The sequence below is a fragment of the Pelecanus crispus genome, chromosome 2, assembly GCF_030463565.1.
Source record: "Pelecanus crispus isolate bPelCri1 chromosome 2, bPelCri1.pri, whole genome shotgun sequence".
In the NCBI taxonomy this organism is placed as follows: domain Eukaryota; kingdom Metazoa; phylum Chordata; class Aves; order Pelecaniformes; family Pelecanidae; genus Pelecanus; species Pelecanus crispus.
Window position 1 is genome coordinate 1,929,610 of NC_134644.1, and position 23,725 is coordinate 1,953,334.

The 23,725-nt window shown below is 46.3% G+C and overlaps 1 protein-coding gene across 2 annotated transcripts in view; it reads right to left on the reverse strand.

Moving 5' to 3' along the window:
- The window catches only part of PTH1R (parathyroid hormone 1 receptor), a 124,274-nt gene that overhangs the window by 38,329 nt on the left and 62,220 nt on the right, over positions 1-23,725 (reverse strand). For both annotated transcript variants that reach the window (XM_009482576.2, XM_075705861.1), the window contains one exon: positions 16,654-16,759. In XM_009482576.2, the coding sequence (XP_009480851.1) occupies positions 16,654-16,759 (106 nt within the window). The remainder of the gene's footprint in view (positions 1-16,653; positions 16,760-23,725) is intronic.

The following is a 23,725-nucleotide window of genomic DNA, read 5'->3' on the forward strand; positions in this document are numbered from 1 at the left end:
GGTGTCCTCTAGGGCTGGAGCTGACAGTGATCAATTCCGTTTGCTGGTATTTTAGGACATGAAAAACAGCAGAAAAACTCATCGCTTAACAGCTGATTTCTTATCTTTAATTTAGCGCTGATGAAAGGGACCAGAATAATCACTGCTTATCTTCTAAAGCATTAACTGGGAGTGAGAGTAGAGGAGCTGAAATTCCTCCACATCAGTGTGATATAAAGGAGGAAGACGTTTATTGCATTTTCTCTGCTTCAAGTCACATTAGAGGAAGAATAATACTAGATTTCCTATTCATGAAAACTGGGAAAGCCCTTCCCTTTGGCTCATTGTGTTGCAGGATTACTTACACTGTGAAAAACAGTTTATTTATTTTTTGGTTCTCTGGATCAAAAGAGACAGGAAAAAAAAGTGCCCCACAAAATTTGGATTAGGACAAAATGTTATTGTCTCTGAGGTTTTTTTTCGCAGACAAGAAAGTAAATAAAGATTTCATTTAGCCCTCAAAATGGTCTTACTTAAAATAAAACCAATACTTTTTACAAAATAAATAAATTTGGGTAAACTTGAAAATGAAAGCTGTGGAGAAACAACACTGAGGAGAAAAAAATTCATCCGAATGTCATGCTCTGAAATGCTGAGAGAAAAACCTTCAACTTTTTAAGATCTTCAGAATGACTTGCAAAGGTCAGCCTTCACTTATAAGTAGTTTCATTTAGTATCATACTGCAATATTTACCCAGAAAATATTAATGTGGAAAAGTATCTGGCGGTTACGTCCTCCTCATGCTGTAAACATACACACACACACATTTGTGGTGGACTCATTCAAAAGAAAACTGATGCTTTCTGGATGACAGAGTATGTGATTATTTCTTTTTGGGCACTTTGATCCCCACAATCCTCCCCAAAAGCAGAGCGTTGATGGCTCAGTGCACGAAACACAGTGCAAACCAGTGCTGGGACACCTCCGCACTGCTGCTTTATCAGGTGGACAATTTGGGGAGCCATCAGCCGCCTTAGAAATTTGAAAAAAGGTCGTCTTTGCTGCCTCTCACTGCATCTGAAATCTTTCTGTGCCTCTGTGTATTGACGCGTGGAATTGATTCATTAAAGCTGATAAGGATCTGGTGGGACTCAATCTTCAGAAAGCATCTGAGTCTCCCAAGAAAAGACGCAAATGAATCTGCCGTCGTTATCGTGAACTGTCACAACACAGAGAAACCTCTTTAACCTCCTCTCCATCTCTTCATCATCCCTTGCCTCTCTCTCCCCGCTCCATGCTTGGAAAAACCATTTCAGCCCAATTTGAGGGAGGGGTAAGACATCTCTGTCATTATTTCCTTCCTGCAAATTTTGCGATGATTGATGGTTAGTAGAGGGAAGGGCAGGTGAACATTTGGCAGCTGCCACCTGGCCAACCAGCCTTTGCTGGCTGACCAGCCAACTGGCACGTGCATAGCTTAAAACTAGGCACAGCACGGCTGTTTCTTGCCAATCCAGGGCACCAGAGGGGAAGTGGAGAGGAATTGGGCTGGGAAGAGGGACTGCAGTCATTAGTTTGTGGCAGGGGGGAGCTGCAGGGGGGGAAAACAAGAGCCAGGTCAAGCCAGGTGCCCCTGGGCCTTCTGGTTGCAGAATGAATTGAGAAGTTCCTACATTGACTGAAACTCTCATTTTTCAAATGGAAATATTGACTGACGTCAGGACCAGCCACACTTTGTGACTGTTGGATTCACATTCCTGGATTTTAATGCAGGCAAAACCTGTTTCTCCCCTCTATGCAATGCCTGTTGTCCCAGACAGGAGCCCCACCACCCTTCTTTCACTCCCATCTCTAATACCTCCATTCCTCCCATCTAAGGAGACAAACTGTGGACCTTCTGATAGAACAAGGGGTAATGGTTTTAAACTAAAGGAGGGTAGGTTCAGACTAGATGTAAGGAAGGAATTTTTTACGATCAGGGTGGTGAAACACTGGCACAGGTTGCCCAGAGAAGTGGTCGATGCCCCATGCCTGGAAACATTCAAGGTCAGGCTGGACAGGGCTCTGAGCAACCTGATCTGGTTGAAGATGTCCCTGCCCATGGAAGGGGGTTGGACTGGATGACCTTTAAAAGTCCCTTCTGACCCCAAAGCATTCTACAATTCTGTGATTCCCCACATGCCTACCTTCATCCCTCACTTTACCCCCAGTCTCCTCTGGTCTCTACAGCCATGTGGCACCTTTCCCATTAATTTCACCAGCTTGAGACCACCGATGTGATAACAGGGACCAAATTCTGCATCTTCTGCCTCCAACTTTCTCCTATTTTACTCACTCTAGAGGTCACTTAACAACTGAGCTGATAATAAAATGGGGAGGGAAAATATCGTAAATTCCATTGATATTGTGCTGGAATCCAAACAAGACTTTTCTTTTTGTTTGTTTTCCCAAATATTTCCTCCAAACATTTTTTTCTTGGTTGATAAAAATATTAACAGTACTAACAACTTGACTTCTCTCTCTTGTTTTCCTTTTCTCCTGGTCATTTCTCAAAAGAGATCTACACTGAATTACAAGAAGAAATCTGAAAAATGGTGAAGAGTTTCTGGAAAACACTAAAAAACATCCACAAGCTGACAATTTTTCCTGATGGCTATACTTTAAGATAAAAAATAAAATCCATTTTTACAACCTTTTTTATAAGCTGTCATTAGGGAAAAAAACCCCCACCACCTGCAAGTAGTGTGCTTTTGGCATGCTAAAAATAAGTCAGTCTCTCCTGAGACACTGTTAACAATAGTTAGAAGCATAAATAATCAGAAGAGAACCAGTTTGTTCTAAATGCTGATTGAAAAGCTCTTGACAAATTCCTTTTTTTGATGAAAAATAGTTTGAGGGTCCAAATATGCTGTTTGGATTGATACAGGTGAGTAGGTTTGGGACATGAAGTTGCATGTTCCAAGTGAACTGGGAATGTAAAACATTTCTTTCCTTGGAAGAAATAGTAGGATTCACTGAAGGTGTAAGTCAAAAGGAATTCATAAACATTTAAGAAAACAAGTAAATCTCATACATATCCCGCATCTTAAGTGTCTTGGATGTGTGTCAGTTGTTCAGGCAATGCTGAATGGAGGATATTGCTTGTGTGTATGTGGGTGAAGCTCCTCCAAATTCAGAGCCATAACTGTCATGGATGGAGACAGGGAAGGTAGGAATTGCACTGGAGTTTCTCATATTTAGAGGACATCACCGACCACTTTAGTGCTGAAGAAATTAGTCTTGCAGGACAACATGAGTAGCTGGAAGTGAGGCAAGAAACTTTTTTTTCTCCAGAGACCTCTCAGATGCCTCATCCTGGTGTCTCTCTTTCTTGTCTCCATAATTTGATAGGAGTTCAGGGAGACGGGGCGATTGTACTTGTGGAAAAAGTGAAGATCAGTGGCCACCACCCTCCCTGACTACAAACCTAACACAGGCAGGTAAGTGAGGTTGGTAAAAGTCAACTACTGAGGCAGGAATTGAAGCTTTGTCTTCTAAGACTTATTTTGTTTCTTCATCCCATAGTAGTTAGAAGAAGCTTCACAGGTCCTGAGACATCCTTGCTACTGGTCAAACAAAATAACCTCTCTGGGGAAAAGCTCATAAGTTCCTTTGTTGAAAAGGAACAGAAAGAAAAAATCTTCCAGCAATAGGGAAGGACTGGTAGGGTGGGAAGATTTTGTTGGCGTCCCTGGAGGAGGATAAAAGGCTTAGTCTGCTTAATCCAACAAAAGAGAATGAGAAAGAAGGTTTTGCTCATCCTACTGGTAAGCAGTATGAATGAAGATGAGCTACCAAAGTGGAAAATGATGCAAAAATAAAGAGGTGAAAAGTGGCAGTGAGCAAAGCTTATAGTGGAAATTAAGAGAGAGTTTCTATCCTTTGGATAAGTCATGTTTGGGATGAGGTCAGTAAGTTTCATGTCCCTGAGTGATTTTAAGGTGGTATCACTCGAGCAGACGGAGGCTGCGGCATTAATGGGGCTAGGAGGAGAGCACCATGTCACTCACAGCTTCCTCTGCGTGTAGCACTCTTGAGCTCTGCTGCCATCCTTGCACTGGGACAGGTCAGTGCATCTTCATCCTACTTCAATATTCTGTATGCTGCTGTCTCATGATCAGCAGAGTCCCCTGTGCTTCCCAAAGACACCTCAGTTTTCCAGCTGGCTACCTACCTCCACTCCAGATCTCAGAAATCATCTTACTTAGGCTGGAGGCAATCGCTTCCAAGGACAAGACAAATTCCTAAACAGTCCAGACTACTCCTTCCTTCCTTCCCAGGTACAAAGACACCAACACAGCTCCCGTATGTAATTGTGCTCTCATCTCTTGGTCTTGAGACCCCCAGCTCATCACTTCCTCAAGACAAGCTAAGCCACAGCAGAGCTCAGCCTCTCTTTCCACCACTACATCCTTGCACCAGCGAGGGTCACCTCCTCTAGTTTCCTGATGCATTTCCTATAACGCTGGTTTTTACTTCTCAGCCCACTCAAGTCCTCAGCTTCAGCTGAAGGCAGGCCCAAGGGTTCAGGCAACAAAGCCCTCATTGAAATACAGACTTCAGTCTGAGGGACATGTTTTGGGGAGATGATGCTAAATGCCACTTTCACCCACTGCTTTCCCAGGGCTGTGCTGGGGCGTGAACTCAGGTCACCAGCAGACAGCTCGTCCTCATCCAGCTCTGCAGAGGACATACCACCACCATGAAATAAGCACTTTGAGAAGACGAAGCATGTGGAAATGCGTCAGTTCACCATCTAACTAGAAGTTACCAACACCTCATCGAAATGCCCTGAATGACATGTTCCTCTCATATCAAGCACAATAGGCCAGGTATACCATAACCTGCCAGGTATAAGTCAGAAAATCTGATTTACTTCTCTGCATGCCATTTTATCATAGGCCATCTTTGCCCATCTTCTAAGGCTAGACTGTAAAATCCTCCAGGCAGGGTGTGTGTCTCGGTGCCTGAAGGTTACTATTATAGTGTACCCATTCATCTCCCTGTTGCTTGGACGATCATGAATACTCCCTTACAGTAGTACATACTACAGAGTAGTTACAGGAGCACAGATTACTGTAGTTTTAGAACAGATGTGCATTGCAGCTCTCCTTAGCCCCTGAGGGTTGAAATCTTCGGGCATGGAAATTGTAGTCATTATCACAAGCCAATGTGGTATTCAGGAAGGAGCAAGCAAATGCTCTGTTTGATGTCAGCGCTGCGGGACTTGCCTTTTGAAGGCAGAAAGGCCAGTCACAGAGTGCTCTGTGAAAGGGCTGCGCCACATGCACCTCTCATTTTGCTCTTTTGTTGTTTCTGCTTGCCCACCTGAGCCGAGTCAGAAATCCCAGCATGCTGCAGGTTGCTTTGGTGGAAGAGAGAGGAAAGGAGAGGCATATTTGGGCCATGCCTGCTCACCACTCAGACTGTGTCCCCAGGGTGCAATGAGGGCTATTCTCTCCTGCCTGCTACTTTTCCCTTGCCTCCTCCCTCCTTTCCTTCCCCCCCATCTCAAATCCGATTTCTGTGCAAGTGGTACATGCATGTGGAGAACACATTAAAACCATCTGCGAGGCTGCTTGGCAGCTGGACAAATGCAAACATGGTCTCGAGGTGTTTATCTAGGGGTATGGAATATAAATCAGCCCGACTTATTCTGGCACCATGCAAGGCACCAGGGAGACCACATTTGGAATACGGTGTGTAATTGTGGTCACTCTATTACGGGAAGGACATTTGGTGGATTGGAAACAGGCAGGGAGGACCAACCAAAAAAATATGACCCAGCATTTTGGGACAGGAGGGGGAGAAGGGGAGGTTTGGAGGGCCAGTGCCTCTGTATGGGGGTGTTTGGTGTTGCAGATGCATTTCAAACCTGGCTGTCAGAGCACGTGTGTATGAGTGCCTGCGCATGTATATGTATAAATCTATAGGTGGGTATGTCTGTAGGAAGGGGTGTGTACTGTTGTTGACCTGTGTTGTGCAATGCAGGGGGAGCACGTGTCTGTGGGGAAAGATGCACAGTCTAGTCTACCCTTAATTGCTTTAGTGTGGACTTGGTAGTGTTGGGTTAATGGTTGGACTGGATGATCTTAACGGTCTTTTCCAACCTAAACGATTCTGTGATCCGCGTGCATTCGACGGCATTTGCACAGGTAGCTGGGGACACAGTGCTGCAGTGTCTCTCAGTGGAATTGTGCACGGTGTGTCCTGTGCCAGTGCACGCGTCTCTGAACATCTCTGTGTGGGGGGGTACTGTGTGCTGGCCAGCATGAGGGGAGGGTGAGGAGAGGGGCTGGATGGATGTAGGTTCTGCCTGTAAATACTCAGCGACTTTTGCTGGCCTGCACACCGGTGTTGAGTGGGCAAAACACCCCTTGCATTCTCAGGCCTGGAGGAACTGGACTTTGGAGGGGAAGGACGCGTGGGCCAGGGGCTGTTCCAAGTCACAATGTGTCTTTACTCACCCCAAGGCAGAATGGGAAAGTCACAAGGTTGTGATTGCTACCAGACAATTGCTGGCATGACACAGCTCCACAGAGCTCCACAGCTCCATCGCTAGCCCATTTCACATGCTGCCTCTCCGCTCACTGCACTCACAACCCAAAAGAAGGAATATCGCCTTCGACCTCCCATCCGGTAACACCCGACCTGCCCCTACTGGCCTGGCTCAGCCCAGGCAGCCTTCTGTCTTCATTCCAGTACATCTAGTCCTTCCAAACCCCTCCAGATCTCCCTCTGAGAGGGGATAGCGTTGGTCATATCAATCATTAAAATAAGCGTAGAAATAAGGTTGATCATTAGTATTGCAGTTTAGCCAACCTGTGCACTGTTTTTCACCCTTTCTCCATGTTACTTTACATATCTAACACATGGACCATTTATGCCTATCATAACTCCTGAGACCCATTCCTCCTGTGCATTGCAAGACCTATAAAGCTGCTCAGCAGACATTTCTCAATGGGATTGGAAGCCCTTGGCTCATAAACCTTTGCAGGTAGAGGCCAGCTGTTGGTATTTCCTATCTCTTGCTAGCTCTAATTCAGGCACGACTGGCAAGTAGCCATGCTGCAAGACCTTGCTAGTCATCACAGTCTGCTGACTTGAATGGTAGCTGTGGTGGATGAGTTGGGTGGGAGATGACATCTCTCTGTAGGGTTTCAGTGTTCTTTTGACCTATCCCAGAACCACAGATGCAATGAGAAAACCCAGGCTTGACCAAGACTCACTGATGGCATCTATACTAGTTAATACAGCAGACCATAGCCCATTTGCAGGCCCTTCAGGTCCAGTATGGCTCATATCCGTGAATCTGATCCCCCCCCTCATGCACATCCCAGAATAACAGTCTTGTCTGTGCTGCTATCTTGAAAGGTCTCCTGGTCCATGCTGGCTCCTGGATGGTGTCCACTGGGTCAGTGGCAGCTGTCCCAGGCCAAAACTGTGCTGGGAGCATGCTAATAAGGGACAGTTTGGTTGTTTGCAGGACTGTATTTTGGCCAACGTTCTGGCCCTGCATCGTTGAGCCACAAGGACTCAGAACAGAAACAGGAAGGCAGAAAGAGAAGATACAGGTTTATAGAGGTCTGGGGTGTTTAGGGTAAATCCTAAGTGCCCTGGATGCCTCTGTCTCCCTTAACTTCTAAGGCACCTGAGGCTACTCACAAGCTCTGAGGAGACCCTGGCAAGCTGGATGATCAGGAGATGATGCTTGAGCCTCTGGAGAGAAAACCAGGAGCAGATCCCAGGCTTCTGCAAGCCCAGAGAGAGCCTGGGCTTGGGTATAGGTCCTTTAGGGACAATGAAGCCATAAACTGAGATGCGCAACCCACACACCTTAGGTAAATACGCACGGCTTCTCAACTAAAAATAACCCCTTTCCCTAGCAAATAGGTTTATTTATTAAAAAAACAAGCCATTTTGAGGCAAGCTGCAACACCTAGGACTCTGAGAAAGGATTGCCGATGGCCTTTGCTAATAACAGGTTTGTGTAAAAATCTCTCTTCCCCCACAAAATGTCCCATCTCCTTTTCCAAACCAGGGAAAGACAGGCTTTTAATTCATGGGGTAAAAAAAAAAAAAAAAAAAAAATCAGGTCTGATGGCTTATGGCTGGGAATTTCACTTCATCCCCTTCCAGGTTTAACTTTGGGGTGGCATCAGGCTGCCCACCATGGCTGAAATGTAATATTTGTGTACGTAGGAGAGAAATTTTAAGGTTTCCTGTTCTTTCTGAAAGGCTTTCATCTAGAGACTAAATTTAAAGAAAAAAGGGGGAGAAAAAAAAAAGAGAGAAAAGAAGAAAGGAAGCCAAATGCTGGTGGGGACAGGTTTCTGGTTTTTCTTTTTTGTTTTAATATTTTGGGTCTCTGTCCCTCAGTGCCTTAGCCTGAAGTGGCAGATGATGCATGTATCTTGCGACAGGCCTGTGTGGAAGCACACCGGGCTGGCTCAGCCCTGTCTCCCCATGGGACAGGTCCATGTGGGGCTGTGCCCATGTCACCCCATGCATCAGAGTCCATGGCAGGTCCTCAGGCTCCGAGATACGCCTGGGAGGTGGCCAGGGGACAGGTGACACTGTCAGGAGGACAGGAGGAGGCTCACCCTCCACTAGCTAGCATAAAAGTTAACATTTTTAAAGGGGAGAAAAAGGGAATTTGGAGTTTCTACACATAAGCAGTGGTTCATTATTGCTGAAGAAAGTTTAGAATTTTATCGATTTTTTACCTTTTCGTTTGCTAGGACTTTCCTTTGCACTATCAACCCTGCTAGCAATCACACATGTAACAGCCACATGTTCCCATTCTCCAGAAATGCTTGGCAAGTCTATTGTTCACCCTGATGCTCTTTAGTCCCTAATTCAACTCTTGAGTTGCGGCTTAGACACATATCCAATTAAATTGCATCTGGTTTATTTCAACTGAACAAGATATTGCTGACCCATGGTAGCAGATAACATATTTGAATACTCCACTTGACAGCTAATTGCCTGATCTTTCGGGGCACGGGACAGGAATCAGATGAAAGTTAAAACCAAGACAGACAGTGAACATCCCTTCCAGCCTCTGGAAGTCTCCTTCCAATGAACATCTCCTTCCAGTCTCTACAAGATGGGTGGACACCATTAACTCTCCATACTAGCATCAACTCTTTCCTTTTTCCACGGCATGCAGTTCAAGTTTTAGGCCTACTATACTGGTTTTTATGTCCATTTTTAGCAGCCGGAGCTACCTTAAAATCAGCCCTTTGGCACAAAGATGAAGCCAGTGTCGGCCAGGCTTGTGAGGGTGCGGGTTGGTTGGGAGAGCAATGTAACCCCTCACCAGCCACTTTGATAGGAGATGCTCTGGAAACTGCTGACTTCTGGCACCGCGCCGTGAGGCACGTGGCCCTTGCTAACAATCATGCAGGCTGAAGACAAGAAAACTGCAGACTTAATAAATCTGAGACAGAAAAAACCAGCAAAGGGGAAAGGACAATGCTGAGTGGAACAGATGGGAGACCAAGGTCTTCCTGCTTCCAGGGGATGGTGAAGCATGATTCAAGGTACTTATCTCTTCTGGGCTGGCTGTTTCCCAGGGAAGAGCTCAGGACAGGATCACATTTTCCACTCAAAGAGCCAGCTCTGGTGTGTGTCTCCATACCAAATCCAGGTCTGTGATGGAAGAACGATGCACAGAAACCTGCTCCTCAGAATCTCATTTCCCCTCTTGGGGGCAAGCAGTGGTGCTGGACTTACAGGTCCCTCCCATAGCATGTCATCTTCACTTGGGTTAAGCCATGTAGCCATTTCTAGCCTGCGATTGCCAAGTAAATGCATCAGGAGTGGGTAGCTGCAAGGTGAGAGAGGTAACAGCAGATACCAGCCCAAAATCAAGGTTTGGTGCTCATCCAGGCTGCCTCTCATCACTTAAGACCCATGGACATCCCTGAAATTTGGATTTTTCCCTTTTTAAAATGTTGGTTGAATGCATATTAGAAGGGAAAAAAAAGTAAGTTGCAGTGCTGAACTGTGGGAGAAATCAATGAATCTGCGATAAATAAATGCCCTCCCTAAACTGAATGGAAATCTGACAGTTTATACCAGGAAAAGAACTGGCCCATGAAATGCACTCAGCAATGAGACGGGCAAAAGAGGAGGAGAACCCTGGTACCCATTGCACTGCAGGAAATTTTAAGTGTGTTTTCCTCTTTTCAAAACAAAGCCGGAGGCTTTACAGCGAGAGCAATGATGAGAGTTTTGAGTTTCAGTCAAGTGGGATATGTCCAAAGATTTTCATCAGTTTCTGCCCACCTGGATTTGAATCTTTGTAGCCTCACCTTGAATTCCAGGACAAAAGGAAATGTGGTTTGTGGTTTGTGCCCTGGCTGAAGAGTAAGGAGATGAGAATCCAAGTCTTGGCTCTGCCACAGACTCTCCTTTGAGATCGGAGGCGAGGCGTTGAATATCCCTCTGCATCAGCTCCCAAGAATGAGGACAGCAGCCCTACCAAACTTTCATGCCAGCTTACATGATTATTTCTACCTAATAAATAAATAAATACATAAATAAATAAAATCAAGTTGTCCCAAATTCCCTCACTGCTTCCAAAAGCACAGATCGTTGACTATTATGGAGTGGAGTAAATCACAACACCGGGCTGCAATCACACCCAGGCAGAGGCAGGATCCAAGCAGCCCACTTCCAGGTGGTATCTGGCAACTTCTGATGAACAGGGACAGGCATGGGTCAAGGGTGATCGCAGGACAGGATCTGACAGCACTAAGTGGATGCAGCCACCCCTTGATGTGAAGTGGGGCCACATGGGAGTGATGAGAGAAGGCAATGGGGGATAAATCAGCTTCGGTTTTTCAAAACCTCAGATGTTCAGTAGGTAATGTTCAATGTGGCACTGCTTACACCAACACCTTTCTTTCCTGGCACTGCTCCTTTCCCTGTGATGGCTCTCCTGTTTATGTGGCTGCATGATGAACCAGATCAGGAAGCTGATTCAGCTGAAAAGCAAACCTCCAAAAAGGCTCTTTCTCAGGTCAATCAGTTGCGCCATTAGCCCTACCCATACTTGCATGCTAAAGGGAATCTGAAATAGCAAATGAAGTCATGCTTTTTGGTGATAAGAAAACCGTCCTCTGTGTACACACAGAGGTCCTTAGCACCTCTGTCACCATAACTGAGCTCTGCTCGGCCCTTGTTAGCCAAGCTGTCTTATCAAGGATATAGGCTTATGCTGAAGTCACTCCTTCCCTTTGCCATAGAGATTCCCTGTAGGACCAGTTCAAGACATGACATGCAGTTAGGAGTCCATGGGACTGCATCTTCTCCTTGTCTGAGAGAAGACTTATTGCTGCTGCCTCCTCACACCTTCCATCTAGCTGCCTCTGAGCTGGCAGAAAAACCAGTGCTTCATTCAGTCCGGTTCAAATCCAGGTATGAACTCAAAGTGTTGATGAGAGCAAGTTTGCAGGAACAGGTCCTCAGAAGGCTCCTTGGAGAAGCAGAGGCTTTCTGCAGAAGTGCACCCCCCTATTTCTCATGGCTTAGAGAGCCACGAGAGGGAAATATCCCCGCATGCCCATAGCAATGGATGCATCTCTGCAAATTCCTCTTCTGACTCCATCCACAAGCTATCACATTGAACGCTGAGGGTTGCAGGACAAAACCGCAGAGCCGAGATGTGAAAGTGAGACCTCAGGCTGCACAGTGGTCTTCCCTTGTTGCAGAGCTTGTGTAAGTATTTAGTGCAAAGCAGCTCTAAACCAACCATGGGGTCAAAGGCCCCTTTTCCTATGACCTCTGTGGTTAAGAGTTTCTACTCGCAAGTACAAAGCCACTCCTTGTTGACTTGGACCAGGGATTTTAAGCGGGAACATTTTCCTTTCCCAAACACCCTACACCACTGGGCTGTCTGCAGGGCTGTCCCACAGTTAGTGGCTCCATGATGAAGGCTGCTACAATGGTCCCAGAAGGACACTGGCTCTACCAGCAGATCATGAGGTTGGGCAGCTGAGATCCAGCTCTCGCACCAGGGCTTTTTGGTACTTTCAAACATAGTGAAGCAGAACCAATGGAAGAGATTTCAATCTCCTTTTTCACCTTTGACATGCTAGGCAGTAAAGCATTGTTTCTGGGATGTAATAACATAGATTTAGAGTCCTTCATGCAGAGCTGACTGTGAATCTTTTCCCTCACCACAAACAGCTATGTAAGAAAGGCTGAAGAAGTCTCATCCTTTCATCACTGTATGATGTGCTTTCCTTATGATGTCCCCAAAACTGCTGCCTCATTGTGGGCTTGTCCTTTCTCCTTCTTTGGAATGACAAACTAAGCACAGATTTGAACATGCAAGATAAGTGGAAAAAAATATGGAAAAAAAAAAAAAAACCCCGAGAGACAAAATGTGCAAAGCTCCTCTTCTTTCCCAATGTAAAAGATGGATGAGTTACCCAGACCTCCCCTTCTCTCCTTGTCCAGCTCTGTACCTGCTGCATTGTAGTTAGGCCCTCACCAATCTTTAATAACTGAGCCTTGAAGTCTACAGGGAAGAAACAATCCCTCCCAAAGAGCCTCAATGCTCTTAGCTTGTGATCCTAAATCCCCTGGGCAGGACTAATCATAGAAATGTTTGTTGGAAGGGACCCTCTGAACATCTCTTGTCCAACCTTCAGCCTTCAAAACCAGCATGAGGTCAGGTCAGTCATGGCTTTGTCTAGCCAGCTCTTGAAAACCTCCAAAGATTCCCACCACATGTTCAGGTAAGCTATCTTAGTGCTAGGCTACCCTCCTAGGGATCACACCATCATCATCAGTAACCACATCATACTGCAGTGTAAGTGTTAAGTGGTCCATCTAAATCAGAAATCCTAGGTTTAATCTGTGATCAACATCTGGAGACAGGTGGGAGACAGATGCCACCCCAAAAGATTCTCTTGTCTGTCCACCAACTCTGGAAGGAGATCAGATGTTCAAGGTCATCAGTAATCCACCTCTGCTGCACACAACTACCATCAACACTGTGACAACTTTGGCTCAGATTCATAATGGCCCCAATGACCACGACTTTTGCTTTATGGGTGACTTCTTCAGCTGAAGTTTACTGTGCCACTGTCACATCAGGTGAAACCGTATTCCCTCACCCCCTTTTGCAAGGCAGATCATTTGACCTTGAAGTCCTCCAGGATGCCATGGAGTAGCTCTGCTTTATTACGGACAGAGAGGGCAGATTGTGCAAACTTTCCAGGGTCTCATGTATGATTCTTATGGCCATTTATCGACCACATAGGGACAGCTTCTCCCATTTAGAAGACTTCCAGAAACTAAATGTAACACAGGTAGACTGAACCAGGAGTCTATGCTGCCTGCTGCATTGCATACCTTGAACCTGGGCTGATTTGTTTCTTTTTGTGGCCACTTTCATTGTCAGTGGGTTTTTTTTTTGTTTTGTTTTGTTTTCCTGTTTGTTTTTATTTTTATATTTTAAAGGGTCTAGACTGTGCCTGTTCCCTTTTGCCCTTTGAATACCAGCCAGATCAATAAATCATTTCAGGCCGAGGGCTGCACTGCTCCCTGTGAGCTGCAAACATACTTCTCAGCAGGGCTTGCCCCACCTCTAATATAAAATAAATCTGTTCTACACTGGCAGAAGCAGCCTTTGGAGTGGGACCTATTCATCACACTGCTGAAAAGAATAATAAAATCCAGGGGCAAGGGTTGAGTCTCCAGCCTTGCTTTCAGGAGGTACTGGGAGCTGTCAAGACAGGAAGGAGCACGGCTGGCTGCTGCGGGGAAGATCTTGCAAAGAGACAAGGTCCTTTGTGCATCTGATGTGGGGACGTCAGTCTGCACTGCCAGCAGGTAGACTCGGTATAGATATAGTGGCACATCAACACCATGGGCCGCCATTATTATAAAACAGAGGGTCAAATGGACTTGGGCACAGCTCTCTGCCTGCCTGCAGAGTCACTTGTTTTCCTTCCAGGAAAGGCGAGGTCTTGCAGAGCCAAAATACAAATGCATCGTGAGGGACAACTCTGCCTACACCCCTAAAAATCCAAAGACAAGACAGATAGGGGACCTCACAGGGTAGTGACACAACCCAAGTCCTCCATGGCAGTTAGAAGAGTCCTCCTGCCACCCAAGTGGGTGCTCCTCAGAAATACTCTGATATCACAGGAGACTGCCTGAAGGCTTGGGGTGGCCAGCCAGGGTTTATATTGCTCCAAGTCACAACCACTATTTCCCCCATAAATATTGTCTGCAGGTGGGGGCTGGTGCATCTTAATTGTGAACACCATGTTGTCCTTCCCAGGCTTTTTCTTTTGGGTCTCTAGTGAGGGAAGAGGCAATGGGATGAGGTCCTCCAGCTGGCTGAGAAGGGCACAGACCCATATGTTCTTGGGTGATTAGCACAAATAGAATCCAGGCCCTGGGTTCCATATCATCAAAGGAGGAAAGGACTGTACTAACCACTTTTCACCCTGGACTCTGAAGCCTTTGTGCAAAAACTAAGCTTCTGAGCCGTAGCAAAGAAATTAATTGCATTAAAGCTAACACAGTGCAGATTACAGCCTTTTGTTCTGTTACCCCTCACTCCACAAGAGGATCTAAACCTGTCCACCTCCTTCAACTCCTGCAGCACGAAGGAGCAGACACACTGCAGACTGGAGATTGAGTTAGCCTCTTCACAAATACCCCATAACATTATCATTTCACGTGTCCAAGGGCATCTGTAGTCTAAAAATCTGTGGATGGCAGCTCTTCTGCAAAGTGGGAAGATCATTTACAAATTGAAAAATCTTCTGTCTGCAACCATTGATTCTTTAGACAACCTCAGAGATGGTCTGGCAGCTCGCTACCTTTGTGAAGAGCTAGAGTGAATTTCTGGGGTGTTACAGAGGCGCTGCCGCTGGAGGGTCTTTCACAACATCTTAAGAAAATATTTCTTGGTTAAGGGTAAATCAGAGTTCATTCTGCCTTTGGATTAGTGGACCTCTTGCAGATTAATTTGATCTAACTACCTATTGTTAATGATTGCCTTAAGTCTTTAAAACCTTGAATATACTGCTCTGAGTATCGTCATCAAGATGATTCCTCCTCTTGGCTGTACTATTTGGGATTGGACGGAGTTTTGCTATAGAGGGTGGAGCAGCGAGCCTAGGTTTTATTGCCCAAGCAGCTCAGAATAGCTTTTTCCAAAGCCAGGACTTGGGTCCATGAGATGTCTAAATGACAACGTATTAGATTTCTTCCTGTTCCAGTCAATGGCAGAGCTAATGCTGGCCTCAGTCGTAGAACCAGTTCTCAAAATAGGACTAAGGGCATGTTTGCAAAGCCCTGTGATTTGATTCCTTTGCTCTACCAAACTGACCATGGTAAAGAGCCCGAAGTCCACTTGTCAGCCATGCACATCTCCCCAGCCCTACCAACACTGCTGTTGACAATTAAGGAGAGGGATCAATACTAAATGCTGACAGTCTCATGGAGAAGAGTTAGAAAATAGGGTGTGAGAGCAAGACCAGCTGGTTGATATCACCAGATCCCAAGGTAGGCAGGTGGTCTATAGTACAACAGAAGGAAATGCCTTTGCACATATGTTTTTTAATGAGGTGTTAATTGGGCATTGGGTGAACAGGACAAAGAAGCAACAGAGGATGTGGCTTGAGGTTTTGGCTGATGTAAAGCCGGAGGCCTGGAATAAAATGAAAGCTAGGCTTTTATGGCCCCTTGCTGTCATTTACAGCAGGAGAGGGACACCAGGTGGGCAGGCTACTCTGCTCTAAAATCACAGCTGGCTCTGGGGACCTTTCCCTCTGCTGGTGAGGTCTCCAGGTACTGCCACAGTGCTGGCTGTGGGAAGAGAGATCTCTAAGATGCAACAGTGAAGGTGGGAAGCATTCTGGCTTCTCCCCTTCTCTCAGGCATGAGAGGGAGATGGGACAGGATGCCCACCCAGGACTAGCTGGGTGGGTGCAGGGTGCCTCAGCATACAGCCCCAGTGCCAATAATTAACACATGTGAAACTGATGAAAGAAACCAACGGGGGATGATGACTTTGCTACCCACATGAGAGAGCTTTCTCCCTTCCTTCTCCCTCCAGCCCTACATCTGGTAGTGATTTTGCAGCCCAAAATAGAAAGGAATTGGAAGACAGAGGCTTAGCTGAGCTTGGGCCCATTTGAGGAGAATACAGAGAGTATGTCAGAGGGAAACAGAGAAGGGGTGTTGGACGGATGCTTTGTTTCCCATACCACTGGTGCCTTGCTGCAAAGGATCTTGGGAGAACTGATGGTTGATGCTATCTCCCATGCTTTGCCTGGTGATGCTGCCTCCAGTGTATTGCCTGGGCTTTGGGTGTAAGGGCTGTAAGCCCATGACCATGACTCTTGCATCCTCCTGACCCCTTGGCATCTGGATTTCTGGAGCAGGAGAAAGAGGCTGTGACAACTTTGCTTTCCAACACCTTATGCTGAAAGATCTTGCCAATAGTCTAACCTGAAAAACCAATATGTTGGGCTTTCTTCAGCTGCCTCCCTCACATGCTCTGAGCTCTGCATATGGGGCTGAGGGGAAGGGCTGGGGTTGAGCAGAGAGGGGCCCAGCCCCAGCCATGCAGTCTGGGTTGCTGTGGGAACACTCACCATGCACCTTGGGCACCTTGGCTTTCAGGTGTCGTTCACACTTAGCCTTGGCTTTTAGCAGTAGGAAGATCTGCTCCTCTTTGGTGATGACATCATCAGCATCCACCTGCAGCGATGGGGAGAAATGAGGTTAAACCTCAGCATGTGAAGAGCAGCAGGACACAAACTTCCTAGATAAGGCAGGCGATCTGAATGCAAAAATCTCTTTTGCATCAGCAGTTTCCTCCACCAGCCTTGCTCTGTGTAGCTCAGTTTGCTCAGCAATTAGTGTCCCAAGCAACACCTCTTACAAGATGCCACATGGAATCACCTGTGTACATGGCAAAGGAAGCGCACACTGCAGTTACTCACATCATACACATGCACACACAGGAAGGCAGCAATTTCTGGGGTGGCACGCTCCAGCTTGCAGGGATGAGGCTACTATCCAAGAGGAAAAATAATCCTAGTAAATAATATTGTACCAATGACTCCTCTTAAGAATTGCAACCTGCCATCATCAATGCAGTGCTATTTCCACCCCTGCACGCGGGCCTTCAGCCACATGGCATCGGGCTCTATAAACATCCTACCTAAATCCAAGAACATGTGCAGAGGGGGCTGCCTTCGGCAGGCTGCCCCTCAAAGACTGAAGGCTCAGGGAAAAGAGTCTGTGAGTATCATCCTGGGAAGATTAGATTTCTCCTCCTGGAAGGTCTCCAGAGGTCAAGGGACAAGAAGAGAGGGGATAGGGAGGGTGCTTTACCCAGAGCCTGTTTTACCCTCCTCTGTCTGCTGCTTGCTGATACATGGTGATACTCAGCCCTCAAAGGCACTTGCTGGTCATAAAAAAAAAAAAAAAAAATCTTGCTTCATGAAGCTGGCACGTTCCTGTCAGGCATAGCTGGCCTTGAGAAGCTGGGGGTACAACCGTGGGGCAGGCTTGTTCTATGAATGATTTGGTTGTTATAACATATAGAGCTGATCTAACGCAGTACGGCTGCTTTAATTTTCTGCTGTGCCTCTTGGGTACTTAGCTTGTGGGTCCTACTCAGACCTCCAGGACCAGTCCCACTGCCAGATAAAGTCTGAGATTAGGAAGAACTTTCTCCCAGGTCCGTTTGGCAGGAATGGATGGAAATTTCACTGTACCCATCCCAGCTACACTGGGATGATACTGCCTTTGTTCTTTCCTGCTTTTTTCCCCTAGCAGTATACCTTCTCCTACATTCGTTTTCTGCCCTAGATTTGAATGGGTGACGCAGATTGCACCCTGTCGGTGCTTTGTGATGTGCAGCATAGAAGGGGCTGAGGAAAGTTGTGGACTACGTCCATCTAACTGGCAAGCCTCCCATGCAGGCTCTGACCTGCAGGATCTGACCACCCTCGTGAAACCTTTGAGGTTTGGGTCCATCCTTGGTAGTCTGTCAGTCATGGCAGAAAAGTTTGGGAGGTCAGGACTGGGAGGGATCCTCATCCACAAGATCACCCCAAAGCTGGTTCAAAGCACAGAAGAGCCACATGTAATACCTTACAGGGCTCCTGAATTAAGAATGTTGGTAAGGCACTGGCCTGAGAGAATTAAGTGATAGAATCAGAGTCATCGAATCGTTTAGGCTGGAAAAGACCTTCAAGATCATCCAGTCCAACCATTAACCTCACACTGCCAAGGCCACCACTAAACCAATTAAGGGGAGAGTAATAATTTCATGTTTCCTGGCTTGGGGGATGGATTAGTTTTGAATGAAAGTAAAAACTAGGAATCATTAAGGTTGGAAAGGCCCTCTAAGATCATCAGTCCAACCATCAACCTAATACCCCCATGCCCACTAAACCATGGCCCAAAGTGCCACCTCTGCCCATTTTTTTGAACCCCTCCAGGGATGGGGACTCCCCCACCTCTCTAGGCAGCCTGTTCCAATGCTTGACCAGTGTCTGTGAAGAAATTTTTCCTAATATCCAATCTAAACCTCCCCTGATGCAGCTTGAGGCCATTTCCTCTCATGCTATCGCTGGTTACTTGGGAGAAGAGACCAACACCCACCTCACTACAACCCACTGTCAGGTAGTTGTAGGGAACAATAAGGTCTCCCCATGTTAAGTGATGTAGTAAGTTGGGATAAATCACTGCTCTCCTCATTGTCTGTTTCCCTAATATTTGCCTATCTTAATTAATCAGTCTACAAATGCAATGAGAGCAGATGTTGCCTCTCTGGATTTGTACAGAACTTTGCACTCACTTGTAAAAGCATAATGTAAGCAAGAAGGGCTGCAGTACTGTTTTATGCAAAGCAACATCCTTCTTTATTTCTTATATTGACTGTGCTGGTGAGACGGGCCACCGTAAATCTGTCATGCAAAACCTAGGGTAGTGCTCCACATCCCGATGGATGGAGCAGACCTAAACCTCAATGCATAGTACAGGCAGACAAAGGAAAGAATACAAAACCTTGTGAAGCCAGTAGCGATCTGCAGAGAAGGAAACCTGTTGATGAGTTGTAGAGCCTGCCCGTGGAGGTGGCTGCTCATTTCAGTCCCTCTGAAGCACAGACTGAAGGGAGGTTATGACAATTTGTTGTACTCCCCAAAACCACTGCTATTCAGAATTGAGGTTCCTTCAGTCATTTTAAGTTAATTCATTTTGGAAAGCAAGTAAGATAAACCAGCTGAAGGCCAATCAGTTCTCCAGCAAGACTTACTACAAATTACATAATGAGGGTTAATGAAATCCAGCTTAGAAGTAAACTCAGATTCAATTTCCCAGTGTGCTCCTATGGAGACGAACAGTGGATGTTTGAGCAGCTGGCGTGGTAATGGACACGCAGATGGATAGCTAGATCTGATAAGGGGATTCTGAGTGAAACAGAAGTTAGTTTTTCATGTCCTTGGAAAAAATCCATGCTAAAAATCCTTCAGAAGTGGGAGTTGGTTTCAAAACCGCATTAACGTTAATGCAAAACAAAGCTGTCCCTTTCCAGATGTTTGGCCTGTCCACATTTAAGGCAACATCCCACATTTCAGCTCTTTCATTAGAAACATAAAACCTCTGGGTCACATCCTGCTGTCTTTTATATCTGCACAAACCCTGAGTGATTCCATCAAAGCTGGAGGAGTTAGGCTGGATTTATAGAGGCCAAAGTAGAATCTGACCTCAGGCATTTCAGATGATTCATCCCTTGCACACTTAGTCCTTGGGCTCCTTTGGCCATGCTCTGAGTAGGGCAGCTCCCAGCGGAGCGATGTATGGTCTCCAGGCCAGGCACAGAAAATAAATTTTACTTCCCAGAAAGGGAGATAAGTCACCGAGTGCTGTGCCCAGAGCTAGGCAGAATGGCTGGGGCAGAGCTCTGAACTCAACCCAGATTTTCAGCTTTCCTGAGCCCTGGTTACAGGTTTTGAATTTCCAAAACCTGCCAGACCCTTTAAAAAACAAAAAAACCCAAACCACAAAACAACAACTCCCCATTCTCTGCCCTCCTCCAAAACTGGATTAAATGCCAAGAGATATGTTTAGGACATGTCTTTCTGTGTTTCTCCTTGGTCAAGGAGGCTGAAATGTATGTAAACACATATATGAATAAGAATAGAGATTTTCATTAAATCCTGCGAATGACTTGAAGGAGACACCTATTCCCAAGAGACTTGTAGGAAAACTGCGCAGTCTGGCAATGCTGCTCCTTTGCTGCTGAATCGGTCACATTAAGCACCTAAGTAAAATTGGGCTGATAGCTGGTGGTTCTGAACTTGCCATCTCCTCCTGTTCCAACCTCGCTTTCCATCCCTTGCCTCCATCCCTTGTCAAACTCCTTGCTGAGACATTTCAACGTGTCAGACAGGCTGAACGCTCTCCAGGGACAGAGGGTTGAGTGGATCAGACACCGAAATGGCTCAGCCTTGGGTTCAAGGGGCAGTAGGTAGGATGGGCAGACACCCAAACCATAAAGCAGCTTTGGACCTGTCAGCTGCTAGAGCATTTTTAACTGTTCAATACCACTGTTTCCTGTGCATCTGATTTTCTTGCTCTGGATCTTAAGAAAATGCTGCCTTACTCATCTTTCCATCCTGGCTGTCAAAGGTTAAACAAAATCCACAGGAACATTTTCTTTGCAACAGATGTACTCATGATATTAGACATATTTGGATCTGGCTTGGCAAAGCTTTCTCTTTGACAAACAATCTCAACACCTGATCCAAAAATACTGTGGGACGGCCTTGCTAAAATCATTAGCAGTTACGTATGCCAACTTTTGGAATCTGAATATCCCCAGGCAGCAAAATAAGTGGCTTAATTTTCAGAAGTGCAGGAGTTTGAAACAGGTGGGAGCTACTGCTGGTGAAGCAGCCACTGCTTTGGAGTGGATTTGGATCCCTTGGGTTGGGAGAGGGACAGGGCTGGAGATACTGGTATGAGAGGTGTCTGTAAGATGCTGGCTGGGACAGGGAAAGGGGGCTAATTAGTCACAATTTGGCAGAATTTGAGACCTGGGAGACACAAAATGAAGAGAACAAGGGCTAAGAGAAACAGGACAATGCATGTAAGCAAATCACATGAGTGGATTCAAAATAGGATTAGACAAATTAATAAAGGACAAATCCATCGGTAGCTGTTAAACACTGTAGCCTAGATGCAGATTTCTGATGTGGGAAGGTCTTAAACTGCTGATCACCAGAAGCTGTAAGGTGACAACCATAAGAGCTGTTTCTTTCTCTAAACATCCTAAACTGGCAGCTCCCGGGGATGGTCTGTTAGGACAGAAGACTGACTGAATAAGACTATTTTCATATATACCTATAGGCCCTCTATTTTTCTAAGGCCACGGAAATCTTGTGCCCTGCTGATCGTCCAGGAACATGCATGTCCATTCAGGGTATGTTCCAGTTTAACACAATCTACTCTGTGTATTCTCTGCACCTTCTGTTCAGGACCATGAAATAGTAGGTAAGAGATGCTACAAGCACTTCATCGAAGTGAACACTGCAGCCACAACTCACCAAGATTTGCATATTCAACATTTCACTCATCTTTTACCAAGAACCTCTACTATGAGCCCACCCATTTGCAGCCCAACACCTCTCATTAACCAACAGAGAGGAACAAACCTCATGTGTGCTTGCCAACATAACACCTGCCTTGCTGGCCAACTGCAGACATGCAGAATGACATTTACCAATCTAAGGTATCTACCCAGAGTTCCCCTTATAGTCACTGAGAAGTTCCATACACAGATCAGCTGAAATTCATTCCATCCTCAAACCACCACCTAAAATAAATCAGATCAGCTGTGGGGATTTTTTTTTTGCTTTTTTTTTTTTTCCTTTGGACAGCTGGTGACTGCAGTAATTGGTCACGTTAGCAGGACTGAGAAGATCTGTGGCGTTTAGGAGCAGAGCTTTTGCTGGCATGAGCTCTGGGGGCAAGAGAAGCATCTGAGGGAAGTCAGAAATAGTGTCACAGACAGGTACATCTCCCAAACCGAGCTATTTGGAAGTAGGAGTTCATCATGCCCCCGCAGAAGTTAATCACTCTAAAAGAGCTGACAGCAAATCCCTTTTCGTGAGTCCTCCCTAACTTTCTTCAGCATAAATTCCTGCACTGAGCATACTTGGCATCAAATTTACACAAGCTCAAGGGGTGCAGGCAGCCTGGGCACTACACAGGTAGGTGCAGGACAGCTTTGCCCTTCACGCCTGCTGTTAGAGACTAGGTGCAGCTGGAAGGGACGGGGGCTCCTCCCTGCCCTCCCCAGTTTTGCAATCAAAACCCCTCTGCTACTCTTTCGCAATGTTTATCACCTCTCGGCTTCCCAGCACTGTTTTTGCCAGAAAAAAAAAAAGAAAAGGTCCTTGGGGGGAAAGATCTAAGAATGTTTGGGTTTGGTTTTTTTTTTTTTTTCCCCTCCCCCTTGTTTCAGAGAAAGCAGAAATGCAGAGCAGGAGGCAGGCCAAGCAGGGAAGGGTGAAATGACAATGCTATCCAGAGGCTGTTAAATTGGTTTTGGTTCAGGTTTTTTTTCCCCCCCTCTCCCTTGCCCCCAGAGGAGGCCATGGGGTAATTATGATAATGTTTTCTGGTATTTCCATTTCATTGGCTGATCTCCCAGCCACTAAAGTAAACCCCAAATCTCAACGGGGAAGTCATATTCATCCTTGTTTATGGGACTCATTTTCAGAAATAACACTATCCTTTTTGTGAAACTTCCCTGGCAGCAGCTCAAAAAATAGCTGAAGGCAAACAGATTCCTTGGTCAGGGTTGAGAGCATCACAGCCGCTCAATGGGCCCAAGGCAAGGGACTGCTGGTGATCACCATCTTGGACAGCAGTAGCCCAGGTAATCGCTGGTGGGAAGCAGAAAGGGGGTGCAGGCAGGAGCGGGCTCAGGAGAAAGAAGGGAAAAATGAAAATGCTTCCAGTGCTGGTGAAATAGAGGGAAAAGGGAGGTGGGCCCCAAGGGTGTGGGATCAAGGTGGGACATCGGTGGTGCTGGATGTGCAGGTCGCAGCCCAAACCATCCCTGCTGATGTTGGTGATCACCTCTGGAAGGGTGACCATAGTGCTGTCTTGTTGTGAGAAGTGAACCTGATGGACTGGGGTGGGGTGGGGTAGGGACACAGAGACCAACAGTCAGCTTTGGGGAGCGCAATAAAACTTTCCAAAGGTTTTCCTTTAATAGCGCCTTAGGTGAGTCGGGTGACGGCTCTAACTGAAACACCAAACCAAGCAATATAAGGTCATAAGCCAAGTCCTTTTTCTGCAACAGAGACTGCAACTGAGCTGAGGGCATGGGCGGGAAGGAAATGAAATTAGAGTTTCATTCCAGGCTTGCTAATGGAGCAACCCCTCTCTTAAACTCTGTAAGGGTCAAGATAGCTGTTAGAATTAGGAAATTAATCTAACCAAGTTTAATCTAACATCAGACCTGCAGCTGCCGCAGGTAAGCACACCTCTACTGATATCAGAGCATCAGGCTGGGCTGAAGACAATGCGGTATTGATGCCAGGCATGCAGACAAGGGTGGCACAACTAAATAATGCCACGGAGCAGGGATTCAGCTGCCTTTGGCAGGAGCTGATGTAGCCTTCACCATGGGCTGAG